Source organism: Felis catus, chromosome F1 (genome assembly GCF_018350175.1).
Source record: "Felis catus isolate Fca126 chromosome F1, F.catus_Fca126_mat1.0, whole genome shotgun sequence".
NCBI classification, from domain to species: Eukaryota; Metazoa; Chordata; class Mammalia; order Carnivora; family Felidae; genus Felis; species Felis catus.
The window spans coordinates 27,197,803-27,217,911 of NC_058384.1; the positions used below are offsets into that span (position 1 = coordinate 27,197,803).

The window sequence follows — 20,109 nt, forward strand, 5'->3', positions numbered from 1 at the left end:
AAAACAGGAAGCAAACCGTGAGTGAATATAGTGAATGTTGTACAAAAAGTTTTCAAAAACTGATCTTCAAAAACAGAAATCTTTTCACAAATTTTTTTGATGTTTATTTTTGAGAAAGAGAGAGAGAGAGCAGAGCAGAGTGGGAGCGGGGGAGGGCAGAGAGAGAGGGAGAGGCAGAGAGAGAGAATCTGAAGCAGGTTCCAGGCTCCGAGCTGTCAGCACAGAGCATGATGTGAGGCTCGAAAGCACGAATCATGAGATCATGACCTGAGCCGAAGTCAGACAGTTAACTAAGCCACCCAGGCGCCCCCAAAATAGAAACCTTGTTACACTATTTTGCTACCTTTGATATGTGGTTTTTAGCCAATTAGAACAACTGAAATCACATTAAGAACCTAAAAAATGACATGCTAAAGATTTCCCTTTTTGGATTGGCCCATTAGTATAGTTCAAGGTTAATTCCAAATTTCTCAATTATTTGAAGATTCCATTCTCCAGGGTAAAAACTGAAGTACCTGATAGTTCTGCAGCAGGATAAGACTGAGGTAGAACTCGCTGAAGGCCAGTTTAAGGTCTTTAATATTCCTATGTTGGACACGTTCCTCGTGGGACAAGTGGAAGACTGGCTTTCTGCGTTGTCGCAGTGTAGTAACGCCAGTGCTCTCTTTCTGTGCATCCAGTGATGACTGAAGCTCATTCTGAAGGGTAGCAAACCTGCGCTGAGCCTCCGCAAGCTTCTCTGTTAAAAAAAAAAAAAAAAAAAGAAAGAAAGAAAAAAGAATTTCAAAACATCAAGATAAAAAAGCTGGTAAAGTTCTCACTGACTTCTGAATTTTTAGTATTTATTCCAGTTTGTTTCCCCAAAATTTCTAGGAAAAAAAATGTTACATGTAATATTTAGAACTGGATAGGAAAAAAATGTTTTGGTGTAACATTTCATCCTATCGTTCTATCCCACGTTTCCCTCCCTGTAAAACCTCAAGTGTACCCTTTGTTTTTACAGATGAAGATACAGAATTTAAAAAGCCATGAAAAGTGAGAATGCAAAATGGTACAGCCACATTATAATCTGGAAAAGAGTTTGTCCATTCTCGAAAAGTTAAACATAGAGTTAGTTACCTTAAGATGCAGCAATTTCACTCCTAGGTATATACCCAAGAGAACTGAAAACATACGTTCACACAAAAACTTGTACATATACATGAATATGTATTCACAATAGTAAAAAAAAACCTAGAAAAATAGTAAAAAAAAAACCTAAATGTCCATTAACCAATGAAAGGATAAGTGAAACACACACACACACACACACACACACAGGAAATATTCAGTCATAAAAAAGAATGAAGTACTGATAGATGCTGCAACACGAATGAAACTTGAAGAAACCATGGTAAGTTAAAGAAACCAGACACAAAATGCTACATGTTATCTTATTCCATTTATATGAAATGTCCAGAACAGGCAAACCCAGATACAGATTAGTGATTGCTAGGGTCTAGGGGGTTGGAAGAATGGGGAATGACTGCTAATGGGCATGGGGTCTTTTGGGGATGATGAACATGTTCTGGAATTATATAATGGTGATGGTTGTACAACCTCGTGAATATTCATGATTTGAATCTCTCTCCTCAGGAATAGCTCAGTCTCTTTTAATCGCTTATGTGAGTAGTCAGGCTTCCTTGGGATAATCTCCCATTCTTTTTTTTTTTTTTTAATGTTGATTTATTTTGAGATAGTACATGCACATATGTGTAAGCAGAGGAGGGGCAGAGAGGGAGGGAGACATAGAATCTGAAGCAGGCTCCAGACTTCAAGCTGTCAGCACAGAGCCCGACATGGGGCTCAAACTCACGAACCACAAGATCATGACCTGAGCTAAAGTCACACAGTTAACCAACTGAACCACCCAGGTGCCCCGATAATCTCCCGTTCTTAGTCAACTGATTTGGGACCTTGAATACAGCTGCAAAATCCCTTCAGAGCAACACCTAGATAGATGTTTGACTGAATAACTGGGGAAAGATAGAGAATACATGAGGAGGATGGAATCTCAGAGGCCTCCTTAGAATTATGCTATCTCTGGACTGATGCAAATTTCTAGAGACTCCAAATGCCACTTGGCCCAGCAGTCAAATGGAGATTTATAGTGTTCAGGTTTAAATCACAGTGGACCCAGTTGGTCCATGAACTCACACTATGATTACTTTCTCAGTTCTAGAATGTATAACTGAAATAGAAACATCAGGCCACTTGTACAAATCTCACGTTGACTCTGACCCAGGGATAAGGGCCATTATTGTCGGAAGGACTAGTGGAAGTTCCAAGAACTTCTCCCTATCAAGATAATAATCAAGAAGCAAAACACATCCCTAGGGGAACTCCAGAGCTTAGTGCCACAACCAGAGACTTGAAAGATACAGGGATGTTGATATCTATCGTTCCCCATTTAATTCATCTATTTAGTCTGTGCAGAAGTTGTATGGATCTTGAAGAATGACTGTGGATCACAGCAAATGTAATCAAGTGCTCATTCTGATGTCAGCTGCCATTCTAGATGTGGTATCATCACTGGAGCAAATCAACACAGCCTCTAGCACCTGGTATGCAGCTATGCACCTAATAATGCAGCTTCTTATCTGGCAGCAGATGCCAGCATTGTCTGAGCCCCAGAAATGGCATCATTCCCCATAAGTACTGGGCAGCCACCTAGTGGCAGGTTGAATGCAACTGGATGCAGGGGGCAGATCTGTCCTCTCTGGAATAAATGTATTCTTGATATGGTTGTGCCTTCCCTGCTCATAACATTTCTGGCTAGCACCACTATTACCTGGAATGTCTTATCCATTTTCATGGTATACTACACAGCTTTGTTTCTGATCAAAAAACTCATTTCACAGCAAAGGTAGTAAAACAATAAGCATATCCATGGAATATAATGGTCCTACCACATACCCAGAAATTGCTAGCTCAAAGAAAGACTTAAAATGAGAGACAAAACTCTTGAAGAATAGGGTTCTGCCTTATAGCATTATATTGGTGTTTTCGCAAACACAGTCAAAATACAGAGTCTACGAATCAAGGAATGGAAGTGGGAGTGGCTCCTTTCACTACTGTACTAAAAATTCACTCACCCAATTTTTGCTTCCCAATCTGCAACTTGAGCTCTGCCTATTGGTTAGTTCTCAAGAAGAAATGCTTCTTTCAGAGGAATACAACAACAGTTACACTGAATTGGAAGATGAGAAACACCTGGCCATTTGGGGCTCCTCATACTACTGAACCAGTAGGCAAAGAAGTCGTTTACTGATTAGTGATTGATCCCAATGACCAAGGGGAAAGTGAATTGTTGATATACAACAGGAGCAGGGAGGATTGTGTCCATAATCCAGGAGACTCTTTGGAATATATCCTAGTATTTCCATGACAAGTAATAAAAATTAATGGGAAGCCGCAGACATCAAAGAAAAGAATTATTGACGATTCAGACCCATTAGGAATTGAAGTCTGGGTCATTCTATCCACTAAAGAACCCTAGTCAGTTGGGCTTCTGGCTGAGGGCAAAGGGTAGCGGAAAAGGCAAAATCATAGATACAAACTATGGCCTCTTGACTCCACGCTCTTTTACATAGTTTGTATTTTCCTCTTTTTGTTGCAATCTGGTTAACTGCTTCAGCTCTATGTTCAAGTGTATAAATTCTCTTTTTAAAAAATTTTTTTTAACATTTATTTTTTTTTTAAGAGGCAGAGAGAGAGCATGACCAGGGGAAGGGCAGAGAGAGAGGGAGTCACAGAATCTGAAGCAGGCTTCAAGCTCTGAGCTGTCAGCACACAGCCTGACACGGGGCTCGAACTCATAAGCAGTGAGATCATGACCTGAGCTGAAGCCGGACGCTTAACCGACTCAGCCATCCAGGCGCTCCTATAAATTCTCTCTTAATCTCTACCTAATTTACAGGTTTAACTGGTTAAGATATTAAGTTCAGTGATTATATTTTAATTATTAAAAGTTCTAATTGGTTATTTTAAAAAGTCAATTTTGATCGTTTCTTCTTTGTTCATGGTTTTGATATTCTTCTATGTCTTTAGCCATACTAAGCATATTGTTTTACTTTGTATCTAATTAATTTTGCATATTTTATGCAGCATCTTACTGTTTTGTAGTTCAGAGGTTTTCAGGATTTCTTCCTAATCATCCATATTGTAAGAAAAAGAACTATTTACCTATTTTCAAATCTCCAACTGAAAAGGCAAAATGAATCTCAAATTTCTTATTAAAGCCAAGCATTTCCACTGCAAAGTTGTTTATCTTATTATCCTTCTGATCAAAAACAATATAGAACTTTTTGGTTCTTTCTTGGTTCACTGTGCACTTAATGATTCAGTAATTTTTTCGTGATGCTTCTAGATCAAAAGATACATATAACACTTCTGTTTTATTAACAACTTAAATATTTATGCCCTAACCAGTTAAAAGCCATACAAAAAAACAGTATACACAAATACATACACAATATATAATGAAAGAATGTGAGACAAGGTCAACTATAAATTACTTTGTTGATTAAAAAGCTTAGGTAACTTGTAAGACCCAAAAGCCAGAAAATCGTTAAGTATATGAATGATCAACTTTTACTGTTAAAAGACTGATATATGAATTTGCTATCTGTTTACCATCCTTAGCCACAAATGTCAATACATAAATTTTGTAATTATTTACATCTTTCATCATATGGATATTAAAAATGAAAGTAGTCCAAAAAATGGAAAGAAAGAAGAACTATTACTTCCTGCACGCCAGCAATGTCATGAAACAAATGCCTCCCCATCTGGCAAACTCCTCACTCATTTTACAAGGCTAACCTCAAATATTATTTTCTACGTAAAGTCTTTCTTGCCTAACAACTCTCAGCTACAACTTGAAACTCCCTCTACAGGGCTCTCATTGGACCACAAACATGCATACAAAGCACACTGAACATATAATTCTTTGTTTATATGTTTGTTTCATTAACCGTGAGCTAAGGCCAATGCTTCTCTCTTGAGAGCAAAAAAAATCTTCATGTTTTAATGGTGAGCAATTTTCTAATACCTTTTTCAGATATACTTTACACAGCATAGAATTCACCGATGGTAAGCATAGTTTGGTGATTTTTAGTAAATCTGTGGAGTTGCACAATCATCAACACCATTCAATTTTAGAACATTTCCAACATCCCATACACTTCTGTCATGGCCACTGGCTGTGATTCCTCATTTCCACCCCTAGCCCCAAGTAACCACTGATCTGCTTTCTGTTTCTATAAACTTGCCTTTTCTGGACACTTATATAAAGGAATCATAACGATGTGTTGTCTTTTGCATCTGTCTGGATTCTTAACATAATGACTTTGATGTTCATCCACAGGAGTTTGTTCTTTTTATTGCTGAATTATACTTTGTTGGGTGGATATACCACATTTTGTTTAAATATGCATGTTGATGGACAATTGTTTCTATTTTTTTACTATATAAATTATGCTATTAATATTCACATATAAATTTTTGTGTGGACTATCATCATCATCTTTATATTATAAGAGCTTGCATACAGTAGGCTCAATCCAATGTTTGTTGACTGAGTGAATGAATGAATATGTAGGAAAAACTCTCTAGTAATCCAAGTGCCTATAGAGAAATAGAGGAATAATAAATGCCAGGGGTATTTTGCTAGTTTTTGAACCAGTGATTCTCTTCCTTAAGGGGAAAGCTATCTGGAAGAGCACATAAAGGAAAATCCTTGTTTGGAAGTAGGGGAGTATAAAGCATATTTCAAAAAAGAATTCAGTATTACCATAGTTACAGTGTTATACTTAGAAAAAGGGTTTAATACTTATCAATAGGTTTCAAAAGGATGAGAAACACTGCTTTTGACAAGTGTCCAAATCTATTTTTCAATGACACCACAGTTTTCTAGAGTCAGGGCTCCAAAAAGTTCAAATATATGGGACAGCACAGAATTTGGGAAAAGGTATATATGTACACAAAAATGTACTTTGGCCTATGAATTAAACTCTACAAATATACTTAAAAAATAAAAATGAATATTTCTAAGTAATTTTATAAATACTGATAAAAATAGCCTATCTTGGCAATAAATTCCAATCTCTACACATTCCAGTAAATCCAGTGACTGAATGAGAACAGATTATTTTAAGAATACATGCTTAATGCCATAAGCTCTCAGATAATAAAATATTTGATAAAAATTTCCAATAACCATTCAAAACTTTCAAAGCACCTAATGTCCCTTAAATACATTAGGGACATTAGGGTTAACGAGATCTTATTTTTATTTATTTATTTACTTATTTGTTTATTTATTTTGAAAGATACAGAGTACAGAGTACATCTGAGCTGTCAGAGCAGAGTCCAATGTGGGCTTGATTTCACGAACCACGAGATCATGACTTGAGGTGAAATCAAGAGTTGTACGCTCAATGGACTGAGCTACCCAGGGACCCCAACAAGGTATTTTTTTTTTTAGTTTTCACCAGATTTATATATATTTTACTTTTAGAGAAAAGTTATTTCAGAACTATAAACTATCTTAAGAATAACAAAGCTATTATAGTTATGCAACTCAAGAATAATTGTTGATAAAACAACGTTAGTGTTTTAGAATACTTTGATTTTTTTGTATACTTATCTTGCAATGTTATGATCTTGCTAATTCAATTTATGGATGTCAGTATTATTTGAAATACAAAATTTGTAAGACGGCTGACCCATCCTAGATGATTCAGGGTAGTTAATTGTTATATTACATGACATTTCTGTGCTTTTATCTGGAATTCTTATTACCTGAGATTGTTACACCTCAAACACTGAAGTCTAAAATTTCCATGTGTGGGTAAAACAACTCCAGCCTCAGCAGACTATCTGTTATACTCCTCAATCCCAAATATGTCATGTACTTTGATTTCACAATGCATCTGGATAGATGTTTCCCTGGAACACTGCACTCCAACTCCTCTCCGACTGTTATCCTCAATATGCTACTCCAAGAGCATGTGGAGATGCCTACGCATTTTCAAGGATGCAATTTAAATTTTACTTCTTGTGTAGGCTTTTCCTCAATCCCTCTCTTTTCCTCTAAGCAAAGTCAATGGTTCTTCATGTCACTTTCCACAGTACTTTGCAAAATTTGAAAATACCAAGTATCATATTGTACATAAAAGAAATAGTACAGTTGACCAATACACACAATAGCTATTCTACCATTCCATTCTACTATTTCTTTTCATGTATTTTTTAATTTTTATTTTAAAGTTTATTTATTTTCAGAGAGACAGAGACAGCATGAGTGGTGGAGGGGCAGAGAGAGAGGGAGAGCAAGAATCCCAAGCAGGTTCCACGCTGCCAGCGCTGAGTCCGATGCAGGGCTTGAACTCACGAAACCATGAGATCATGACCTGAGGTGAAATCAAGAGTCAGATGCTTAACGGACTGAGCTACCCAGGTGCCCATATATATTTTTTAAATACCCGAGATGACCCCTCGTATTTTAATTCCCTGACCCATGTGTAGAGTTGCAACCCACAGTTTAAAAAAAACATTACTTTTGATGACAGTCGGCTTTTTTATTAAGATGCCATCCGGCAACTGTGTTACTCCATGACCATGGACATTGCCCATCTTCTCAGTCTTAGAAAGAAAGAAATGATATGACAGAAGAGAAGGACAATGGATATGTGGATAGTACATAAATAATTTCCAACTTCTCCCCACCTCCCCATTCTTCAATAACTCTGAAGTAAATGATTCTGTTGAAATGAACTCAAGAGAATCATGATGTAGGAAAAAATAATAGGACAATGGGAATTTTAAACAATATCACAGACCCATGATCATGCTAATTAATATATACTTAATCCATGTCTTTATACATATGCAAGCAAACACATACACACATATCAGTCATTAAGCCATAATTTAGCTATGTGGGTACTAGATACATATGATCACTTGTAAAATGAATATTTACTATTTCAGTGAAAGAGATACTTATGTTTTATTACACACATTCAGTGGCATAATAATATACAATGCTTCAAATTCAGTAAGAATAAAGAAAAATAGACATAATAGGATTACAGGAATAACTGTAATAGGAATAGTTCTGAGTAACTATTATCCAACTGGTCTTGCATATATATGAAGCCTGAAAATATTCTATAGCCAAGAAATAAATCTGTTTCTAATGCCATAATTTTCATACTTCTGAATAACACTACTGTAATTTCATTCCTTCCCTCCTACCTTTCCCACTTCCCTCCCTCTTTTTTGGTAAAGAACAGAAAAGCTCATAAAATTGCTGTGAATTCAGAATAATTGAAGCCAAAAATTTAGGACAGGTCAGAAAAAACATACTGTTTAGAAACAAAGGAAGAAGCCCTTAGCTATTTAAAACATTCCAACTGGGGCGCCTGGGTAGCTCAGTAGGTTAAGTGTCTGACTCTTGATTTCGGCTCAGGTCATGATTTCATGGTTTCGTGAGTTCAAGCCCTGTGTTGAGCTCTGAGCCGACAGGCGGAGCCTGCTTGGGATGCTCTCTCTCTCTCCTCCCCCTCACCCCCTCCACCCCCCTGGGTCTTACAGCACTCTCTCTCAAAATAAATATTTTTAAAAAAGGCTTGCCTGTTTTAATAATGGAATATTAAAAGCAACAGACACATTCTAACATTTTGTTTTTATGTAGGCACATAAAAACATGGCTTGGAAGGTAAGTACTTTGAATGGAGAGAGAAAGCAAACTGGTTCAAAGAGAAAGGTATTGTAACATGAAGTCATTAATATTACCAATGGAAAAGGATATTACTGATCACCACAAAAAAAGATCTCTGACACTATCGCCTCTAGAATTGATGCCATTTTTAGTACTAAAAGAGACCTAGGAGACTTCAGTAATTAGTAATGTTATCACCAAAAAGGAGCCTTCCTTTAAAAAAACTTCCCTCTCCTCCTATGGTCTAAAAGATTTTATATATTAATATAAATAAAATAAAGAGCAATACAATGACTTACATGACTGACATCAAACTATTGTCAATTGTTTCTAACTCATTACATGTGGAACCCTAGAGGACTGGGAATGAATTTGCTCATCTTACAACAAGGTACATAGAGGCCTCAGAAGGTTAAATGGTAAACTTCTTCTAAAAAAATAGTAAGGTTCAGAAATCCAAAACATAACTGGTAGGTAACAGAACTGGTATGAAAATATATATGTACATTTTAGTAGTATTTATTCTATGTTTTGTTCGGCTTTTATAGCATTTTTTGGGGGGTACTTAAAAGCTTCAGTCAAGACTATATCTCACTTGAAAGTGACCATTATTAGCTGACCATTAAATAATCTGTGAGATATAAGTGGTGGAGGCAGGTTTATACGCTAAACTCATCCCTGTTATTTTAGTTATTTATAGTTTTTCTGTGTCCTAGTCTCTGAGGATTGCTGTCTATAAGATAATCTGCCACAGAGCAGGTGGCTAAATAAGGAGGAAAATGATACTGTCTAGAACAAGTGCCAAATTCTATTTCTGTCAATCATGTCTTCATATTACCCATCACTTCCTGACCTGGCAAAAAGTCAGTCTGAAGACTATCAATTTGTACCTCCTCTGTGGTGACATCAAGAGACATGTCCTACTGGTCCTGCCAACACACTAGGAAAAAGGAAGTCATTTAATCACAGCCTCCAAACTTTCAATAGTAGAAAGCCTAAAATTATTTTTGAAAAATAATGAAATTTAAGATACCATTTTTCAAACTAGGGTTATAACTCAATATGGGGTCATAAAAGCAATTGTGTGGATCATAAATTGGCATATTATAAGTCAAAGAGAAATAATTATAGAAAACAATATATACTACACATAGTAAGGATATTATTCCATGAAAAATATTAATTATTTAAATATACTGCATATACACACATATATAGATGCATACAAACATACATAAAATACACATATCTGACTAGGTGTGATGGGTCACATGTGTATACAGTTTTTACTACAACTTAACATATAGTATGTATCTCTTATTAACAGTAGATATTTTTTTTTCTTTGTATACCAATAAGCATTATCTACTCTTTGTGATCTCAATAATCCACATAGAACTGGGCTCAGAGATCTTTCCAAAAAAAATCACAGAAAAAAAAAAAGCTAATAAACTTGACCTTTATATTTTTAATTTACAGGCACAGGTTATATCCTATAGCCTTTTCTCAGTCTAAACACTCTTTCCCCTGCAAATGCCTTCCTCTTAGCTTCCTCTTCCTCATTCTTCATTACATGGCTGCCCTCTCCTTCTCTGTCTACACTGCTAGTTCCTCTTTCACTCCTACTCCTAATTATGGAAATTATCTCTGTTCTTGCACATTGCAATTGTTCTGTACATTTTCCCCTTGTTGAAAATCTATCCACTGCACAGTTTCAAATAATATTGCTATTTTGTCTCTGCATTCTAGGTACTTACAGTGTAGTGCAGAGGACATGCTATGCCCTTTCATGGCTCTGTGTCTCTGCATAAACTGCTCTCTTTGCCTAGGAAGTCTAGCCGTAAGGGAGAGGTGAGGAGAACTAAGGCATTTGCTTCCTTTTTTGTTTCTTTTTTACTAAAAGGCAGTGACTTGCTAAGGAGATTAAACCAGTTAAAAGGAAAATCATAGAATGCGTTTATTTACTAATTCTTAGAAGAAATAATTACTGGCGCAAGGTCTTGAGGAGCTAAAATTTAATCAGTAGTTGCAGAGATTTGCCATGGACTAAAGAGGGATATCTTTTCTAAAAAGATTGGAGGGAAATAAATCAGGGTAAGAATGTGAACAAGTATTTGGGGGAGGGGTGGCCTAGATCTGCATAAGTATTATACACCAACAGGAGCTGAAGGCCTTTATTTTTATTTGTAAGAAAGGAGTATAGTATAATGAGCATGATAGGAAAGATGGTGGGGTCAGAAAATTCAAGACAATGGAGTTGGGTCCAGAAAAACATTTTGGAGCATGGAAAAGGGCACTGATTAGGACCTGTGGGTAGCTTTGAAGACACAGTTAAGAATGTAACAGTGAATTTACACTGGTTCAAACTTGTTCTGGTATGTGATTTTTTTCCCTCAGCTATCCTAAGCACCCAGGGAATAGGCATGGAGAAGGAAAGGCTGGATTGGCTCACAGTTGGAATTTTGCTAGGCAGAAGCAGTACAAAGCAATGAGGGTAAAAGGATTTAAAAAGCGCAAGGGACAAAACGGTTAAGATGACTAACAGAGAGGGAAGTAATTCTGGGAGGGGTCTTGTCAACTGGAATAGATGAAGGAGTCAAGAAACTTGAGCTCTGTGAGACAGAAAAACAGAAGTTAAAGGACTAGGGGAGTAAACATATATAAAAAACAGAATTTTAAAGGGTCAGATATAAATAAATAGAAGTTCTAGTATTTCCTCCTCAACTCCTATAGCATCTTGTAGATGCCACTCTGGAGACAACGCTCTAGAGAGATAGAAATGAGTATTCCATACAATGGAAAGACAAAAGAAATGTAATTAATAAGCAGGAACTGCTTATTTAGCTTATTTAGCTGTAATTTAGCTTTGAGATGATAAAAGCAAATTTCTGAGTCTTTAAAGCTTTAGCCTGGACTTGAGCGAAGCTCTACAAAGTACTGGTTCACAAGGAGGTTCCCAAATCCTTGCCACTGCAAAAGAATCTAGGCAATGACCATATTAGGCTTAAATACTGAAGCACCAGATGCATTCCTACCTTAGCTATAGAAAACATCCCTAAATGCAGTATAGGAAGGAAAACAAGCCACCATTTTAAAATAATGATCAGAAGTTTAAATAAACAATGACATGCAGAGTTTCTCTTTCTGTAACAGCAGAAATTCTATTGTATGTTGTACCAAAAAACTACTCACCTGAATAAAATGTGTTGATTTTGGCAAGTTCCTTTTCACAGGTTTGGAAAAATTTTTCTTCAAACTTGGCAAAATACCTCTTTACTGTGTCCTCGTCTGTAACTGAAAGCAAGGAAAACATTTAGATTTAATGACCAAAGGTCAATTAAGAAAGCTAGGGAAAGGGTGCCTGGGTAGCTCAGCTGGCTAAGCATCTGACTCTTGATTTCAGCTCATATCTTGATCTCAGGGTCATGAGTTTAAGCCCCTCACTGGACTCCATGTTGGCCTATTGGGAAAACACAAACACAAAAACCAAAACAAAAACCAGGCACCTGGGTGGCTCAGTCGGTTAAGCGTCTGACTCTTGATTTCAGCACAGGTTATGATCCCAAGGTCCCTGGGATTGAGCCCCGAGTTGGGCTCTGCCCTAGCAGGGAACAGAGTCTGCTTGGGATTCTCTCTCCCTCTCTCTCTCTCTCTCTCTCTGCCCCTCCCCCACTTGTATAAGCTCTGTCTCTCTTGGTTTTGGCTCAGGTCATGGTCTCACAGTTTCATGAGTTTGAATCCCGCATCAGGCTCCACGCTGGCACTATGGAGCCTGCTTGGGATTCTTTCTCTCTCCCTCTCTCTCTGCTCCTTCCCCACTTGCGCTGTCTCCATCTCTCTCAAAATAAATAAATAAACTTTAACACATAAATAAACTTAAAAAAATACATTAGGGAAATAAAATTTAAACTTACTACTTTCTTAGTATTCAAAATGACAACAATGAATTGTGAACCATATTAAGAAAAGACTACTAAAAGGCCTCTTTATAGGAATGCAGCCATTTTTTAACTGGATGAGACTCAAATCTCCACTATGATAAATTTACAGTGGTGGAGAAAATAAGTGTTCTAAGACTTGGGGACAGGAAGACACTACTGGAGACAGAGGTGATCAAGGAAGAGTCAAGGTGTTGGGAGTTGAAAATGAATAGGATTCAGCAAAAGTAAATATTTCAGGGAATAAAAAAAGGAACAAAAATGAAGACATGAATATGTAATATGTTCCTGGAAAAAAAAATGAATCAATTGTTCCTACTATATTAAATTGCTATCAACTCATTTTCACTTAGCTGCACCAGCATAGAAAAATGTAGACTGATGGTTATTAGATATTTTAAGGCTACAGATGCTGGGTATGAACATAAGTGGGTTGAGCAAATGGGTGACTGTGCAAGTATAGTGATAAATGGCAACAGACATCTTCAGGATAAGGAGTGGTATGCATTCTGGCAAGTGAGAGCATATGTCCATCTAGCTAGTTGCTGCCCTGTGGCAATAGGTGGTTAAGGTTGTCAGATCTTCCAATTTTCAGGAGAAGTCATAAATCTAGATATTTTAAAAACACAGTATAGGCCAATCAATATATGTCTCTGCAGGCTGGATCCACTTTGTGAGTTCTATCATATAGCTATTAATTTACTGAATATCGTAAGTACAGACATATGTAGCTTCAGGAAACCCACCTCCCCAAGCCTAAATGGGTATGTTTCTTGCCCAAGTGAGATTTGACTAGACTCCAGATGCTAATTATAATACAGAACTATCCTATTTCTGGATCTCTCGGGCATCCTAAGCTTAAAATGTCTAGGAAAAAGTATAGATTCTTTTATGTCCCTCAGATGTTTCAAATCTTAGTGCAATCCCCAAAACCCTTAAACAATTCAACTATCCAGGAATAAGAGAAAATGGTATTTCCTTGAGTAATATGCAACACCTACATATACACTATTTCTTTGTATCAGAGATACTTTAAACAAAAACAAAAGTTTAAAGTGAAGTTGTAGGGGTGCCAGAGTGGTTCAGTCAGTTAAGCATCCGACTTCAACTCAAGTCATGGTCTCGCAGTTCTTGAGTTCAAACTCTTCAGATTCTGTGTCTCCCTCTTTCTCTGCCCCTCTCGCACGCTGTCTGTCTCTCTCAAAAATAAACATTAAAAATTTTTTTTAATTAAAAAAAAATGAAGTTCTAATAAGCATGTCAAATCTATTCATTTAATTTGAGTAATGCAAATGTGAAAAAAAATACCACTACACAAAACCTTGAGTTTTATTTGTATATCTACTTCTTTATTTCTTATGCTTTAGAACTTAATAGATAATGCAGGATTCTACCGATTTTGCAGGGAAGAAAGGATGGCCACTCTTAACTTCCTCATGTAAGCTCAGTAATTTAGGTACACTAAAGGCTATAGCTGCCCAAGGCCACTGAGAATTATTTTTTCAAAGTATAAAGCAGGTCAAAGCTTTCTTTTAAGGTGACCTTGAGTTAGAGATGATCCATGGTAACAGATGCTACTCTTATAATAACATCTAGCTGTAGCTGATTTAAAATAAGAGTTAATTACCTATTTTCTTTTCATTTTTATTTTATTCTTCATTGTATTGTTAGGAAAGAAAACCTAAAACCAAAATATGGGCTTGGTCATACTTACTTTGTTTCCCTATTAACAGAGAGCTTTCATTAACACACATTAACATGAGATGATGGAAATAAAGTTGTTCACCAAAGCGATTTAAATATAGCTTGTTTTAAAAATAATTTTAGGGGCGCCTGGGTGGCGCAGTCGGTTAAGCGTCCGACTTCAGCCAGGTCACGATCTCGCGGTCCGTGAGTTCGAGCCCCGCGGCGGGCTCTGGGCTGATGGCTCAGAGCCTGGAGCCTGTTTCCGATTCTGTGTCTCCCTGTCTCTCTGCCCCTCCCCCGTTCATGCTCTGTCTCTCTCTGTCCCAAAAATAAATAAAACGTTGAAAAAAAAATAATTTTAACATACTAATATTTATATAGAGGTTGCATATTCAGCAACATCAACTATTTAAAATATTACCAAGAACAAAGAAACCAAAAAACCTAAATAAGCCTCTGAGAAACTAAAACATAATAAATTTTATGTATTAAAGTACATAACATTCTACTCATGAATCAATCTCATATGAATTCTTCATTTCCTCAACTAGAGACTGTTTTATCTAAAATACCAGCAGTCTCTTATGTAGATTTCTGGTTCCCATATAACTTAATGCCCACACATTACAAGAGGGTAAGACAAGCTTACAGCAACACTAAAAAGTAATAGCAAAAAAGAGAGAAAAGTAATAGCAAAAAGAGGGAAGCATTATACATAAAAATAGATTTGCATATACAGATACTTTCCATTTTTGAAAGTTCAAGTTACACCACTTTACTTTTACATAAAAAGACATAACATCAGTACCTGTTTTTGCTAACTGAAAAGAAACCTGAAGAGGATTTCTGCTTTTACAAAAAAAAAAAATGTTTTTTAAAGTTTTCAGCATTTGTTTGGCAGCAGGCCATTACAAAGGCAGCCAGCACCCTGGGCAGTGAGAGTGACCCCACAAAGCACCTTCCTCGAGAACTGCACTCAGTATCTCAGCATCAAGCCACCATAGCTTTGAACCATGTCAGTGAGCATCTGTGCCTTATCTTGATTTATTTTGTGCATCTGTGACCAAAGTATATCCTAAGGTATCAGAAAAGCATAAGAGAAGATATTTTGGGGGCCTGGGAACACTAAAAATTGTTTCTATATAAATTAATGGTAACAGTATCTTCACTATACATCATTTTGGCTTATGAAAGGTTTCATAGGAACAGTCTATTTTGGGGGAAACTTGTACACAGAGATTTAAGATTAAGATAAAGGGAGCGTCAAATCAGTGGAAAGAATGGACTATATAAAAACAGGGTTGAGGGGCGCCTGGGTGGCGCAGTCGGTTAAGCATCCGACTTCAGCCAGGTCACAATCTCGCGGTCCGTGAGTTCGAGCCCCGCGTCGGGCTCTGAGCTGATGGCTCAGAGCCTGGAGCCTGTTTCCGATTCTGTGTCTCCCTCTCTCTCTGCCCCTCCCCCATTCATGCTCTGTCTCTCTCTGTCGCAAAAATAAATAAACGTTGAAAAAAAATTTAAAAAAAAATAAAAATAAATAAAAAATAAAAACAGGGTTGAGCCATCCATTTAAATAAACTCCAAATGGAGTTAAAGAAACAATATTAGAAAATAGCAGAAAAAAATTAAATAACCCTACATGGGGAAAGTTACCCTACACACTACACAAAACAGGCCATAAAGAGAATGATTGACATTCTCACATAATGAAAAATCTCCATTCTACAAGATACCAGAAGCAAAGTTAAAAGACAGGGAAAATGTATCCGCAACATTTAAAATAAAGGATTCACATGCAAAATAGACTTTAAAAATTTCTTACAAATCAGTATTACAAGATATTCCATAAGAAGAATGGGTACATTAAAGGAATCCATAGAAAAATACAAATGGCCAATGAACAAAAGAAAGGATGCTTAACAGCCCAGATATCAGATGTTACTTCAAAATAATGAAATATAATTTTTAAACCATCATAATGGAATAAATTTTAAAGTATTTTTTCAGCAATGGTAAAGGTAAATGAACTCTTGCTCCCTGTTGGTGAGAATGTAAATTTGCAAATCCATTTAGGAAGGCCATCAAAATTTTCAGTGTGTTCAATCCCACATGTAAGAAATATATTCTAAAGGAATCTCTGCACAAAAGGATGTGTGCACAGGGATGTTCGTGCAACACTGTTTTTAATAGTAATAAAACAAAGTAACATCCAACAAAAGGGGAACAGATAAATTATAGTATCATATAACACTATGCAGCCATTTAAAAAAGATAGACATACATCCTGCTTATGTATGAAAATTGTAAAACACTGCTGATGAAAAATTTAAATAAGAGAATATATACAGCATGATCTCATTTATGAAAAAATATGTGCATAAATCAATATTCATATGTACATTCATAGAAGACTGGAAGAATGCATAACAAACTGTTAATTGTGGTTATTTCATTTGAAAGAGGAGAAGGTATGAAAGGGAATCTCACATTTCGCTATCTATATTCACTGTATTGCTTGAATTCATTACAATGAGATGTAGCCACGTATGATAAATAAATTACATTGTATAAAGAGTATTATTAACTGGAAGGAAAAAAAGTAACATGCGGCATACAAATCTTTAAATTATACATAGTAAAATCTAACCAGCACAGCTAGTTGAAAAAAAGTTAACTGTATCAGAATTTAGATGAAAACAGGATGATTAAGCCCTTCACCTCAGTTATGAGAAGTTGGTGGAATGCTGATTTCTAGAATATCCATTTCTATTATGCTTCCTATAACCTATCTGCTGAATAATGTTAGAAATCAATAATCCTAAACTGAAGAAACAGAATTTTAGTGTTCAGAAATCAACTAGCCAGTTTCCCGTTTTAGAGTTGAGAAAATACAGGTGTAGAGAACCTAGATAATACGAGGATTTTTCCCCCTCCAGTAACAATGTAAATTTTACAGAAACTCACTATATTTTCTTATTATAAAATAAAGAATATAAAAGTGACATCTATTTGTTACTGAAATGTTATGCACTGAACTGTGCAGCCACCCTCTCCCAAAATTTAAATGTTGAATCCCTAATCCCCAATGTGACTGTATTTAAAGTTTATTTATTTTGAGAGAGAGCATACAAGCAGGGGAAGGGCAGAAAACGAAAGAATCCCAAGCAGGCTCCACACTGTCAGCACAGAGCCCAACGTAGGGCTCGAACTCACAAACTGTGAGATCCTGGCCCGAGCCAAAATCAAGAGTCAGACACTTAACCAACTGAGCCACCCAGGTACCTCCTCGATGTGACTGTATTCAGAGGCGGGGCCTCTGAAGAGGTTAATTAAGATGAAATGACGTCATAAGGATGGCCTTATTCCAAAAGGGCTGGTGTCCTTCTTAGAAGAGAAAGAGACATCAGAAATACCCCTGTATGTGGACACCGAGGAAAGGCAGGTGAAAAGTAGCCAGAAAAGGCCCTCTGCGAGCCATACTGGAAGAGCTTGCACCTGATCTTGCATTTTAATCCTCCAAAACTGTGAGATCATAAAGTTCTACTGATTAAGCCACACAGTCTATGGTATTCTGTTATGACAGCCCAAGCACACTAATACAATGAATTTAACATGTCCTTAACTCAGTAATTAATCTCAAAAGATTAAGCCTACTTTTAAAAAAGGTAGCATAAATAACTACAAATCTTAACAACACATATCAACAATTCTAAGATTAGCATCAACAGGAAAAATCCCTGGAAGACAAAGGGGTGAAAAAAATCCAGAATTGGTTAAGAATGATTCAGAGAACACTGCTGTAGAGAACCCTTTGCTCTGAATTAAATAAATATTAAGTCAGCTATACTAAAGAGAGAGGGAGAGAAAATGAGGGACAAGTTTTCTTTGTCATTTCTATTATGGTCAAAATTTTACCTCAAATTTGGAGATGACAGAAAATTTTTTTCTCATCCACCCCCAAATTAGGAAATTAATAGCAAATGACTCTAAGAGTACTAATCAAGGTAAAACATCCCCACTGCATAGCAACCACCATCAAGTGCTTTTTGCTGCAACTGTCAGGAATATTTTTCTTTTTATACAAGACTTGTCATTCTACTTTCACATGCAGTCTCTCAAAAATCTACTTCTTAAAACCATTATTAATTTCTTCAAATATCTTATATGTTCCACTCAACTTTTTTTTTAAATTTTTTTTTAACGTTTTATTTATTTTTAAGACAGGGAGAGACAGAGCATGAACGGGGTAGGGTCAGAGAAAGGGAGACACAGAATCTGAAACAGGCTCCAGGCTCTGAGCTGTCAGCACAGAGCCCGACGCGGGGCTCGAACTCACGGACCGTGAGATTGTGACCTGAGCCGAAGTCGGCTGCTTAACCGACTGAGCCACCAGGCGGCCCCCATTCAACTTTTTATTACAACTTTCCATGTTCTTAATTTCCAGCTCTATGATACTGAGGGGAGGGATTTTTTTTTTTTTTATCTTTTTAGATCTTATGTCCAACATAATGTCTGGTAGACAGTATGTGCTTCATACATTATTTTTTGAAACTGCTAATGTTGAAATGATGTTAATAATGTTTGCAAAAACTTATGATGTATTTATTAAGTTTTAAAAAATGAAACTCCAGGGGCACATGGGTGGCTCAGTTGATTAAGTGTCTGACTCTTGAATTTGGCTCATGTCATGATCTCATGGTTTATGAGATCGAGCCCTGCATCAGGCTCCGCCCTAACAGGGTGGAGCCTGCTTGGGATTCTCTCTCCCTCTCTCTCTCTGCCTCTCCCCCAGTCACATACTCCCTCTCTTTCTTTCTCTCTCAAAAAAATAAACACTAAAAAAAATGAAACTCCAATAATTGGATATTCATGCACAAAAGAATTAAGTTGCATCCCAACCTCATGCCATATATGAAACAGCTAAATGAATCAAAGACCTAAATGTAAAAGCTAAAACTATAAAACTTTCAAAAGAAAACAGGCATAAATCTTCATGACTTTAGATGACACAATGGTTTCTTAGATATGACACAAAAAGCAGTAGGGATGAAAGAAAAAGTTGATAAATTGGACTTCATCAAAATTAAAAACTTATGTGTTTGAAAGAACACTATGAAGAAAGTAAAAGAACCCCCACAGAATGGGAGAAAATATCTATAAACCATATATCAGATAAGGTCTAGTATCCAGAATATATAAAGAACTCTTAGGATTCAACAATAAAAAGACAGATAACCCAATTAAAAAATGGGCAAAGGATCTGAATAAACATTTCTCCAGAAAAATATACAAATGGCCAATGGCATATGAAAACATTTCAACATCAACAATCAGGGAAATGCAAATCAAAACCACAATACCACTTCATATCCACTAGGATGGCTATGATTAAAAAAGAGAGAGACAGACAAACAGACAATAACGAAAACTGACACAAATGAAGAGACATTAGCACTTTGCTGGTGGTAATGTCAAAATGGTGCAAGCTGGTGGTAATGTCATACATTGCTGGTGGGAATGTCAAAATGGTGCAAGCACTTTGGAAAACAGTTTGGCAGTTCCTCAAAAAACTAAATATACAATTACCATATGACCTAGCAATTCCACTTCTAGATACATACCCAAGGGAAGCGAAAACATGTTTACACAAAAACTTATACACAAATGTCTATAGCTGCATTATTTGTAATAGCCAAAAAGTGAAAACAATCCAAGTGT

The 20,109-nt window shown here is 36.4% G+C and overlaps 1 protein-coding gene across 3 annotated transcripts in view; it reads right to left on the reverse strand.

The window, feature by feature from the left end:
- Positions 1-20,109, reverse strand: part of XPR1 (xenotropic and polytropic retrovirus receptor 1) — a 217,096-nt gene that overhangs the window by 71,878 nt on the left and 125,109 nt on the right. For all 3 annotated transcript variants that reach the window (XM_011290988.4, XM_045048517.1, XM_045048516.1), the window contains exons 3-4: positions 11,960-12,061; positions 516-739 (exon numbers count right to left, since the gene is read on the reverse strand). In XM_011290988.4, the coding sequence (XP_011289290.1) occupies positions 516-739; positions 11,960-12,061 (326 nt within the window). The remainder of the gene's footprint in view (positions 1-515; positions 740-11,959; positions 12,062-20,109) is intronic.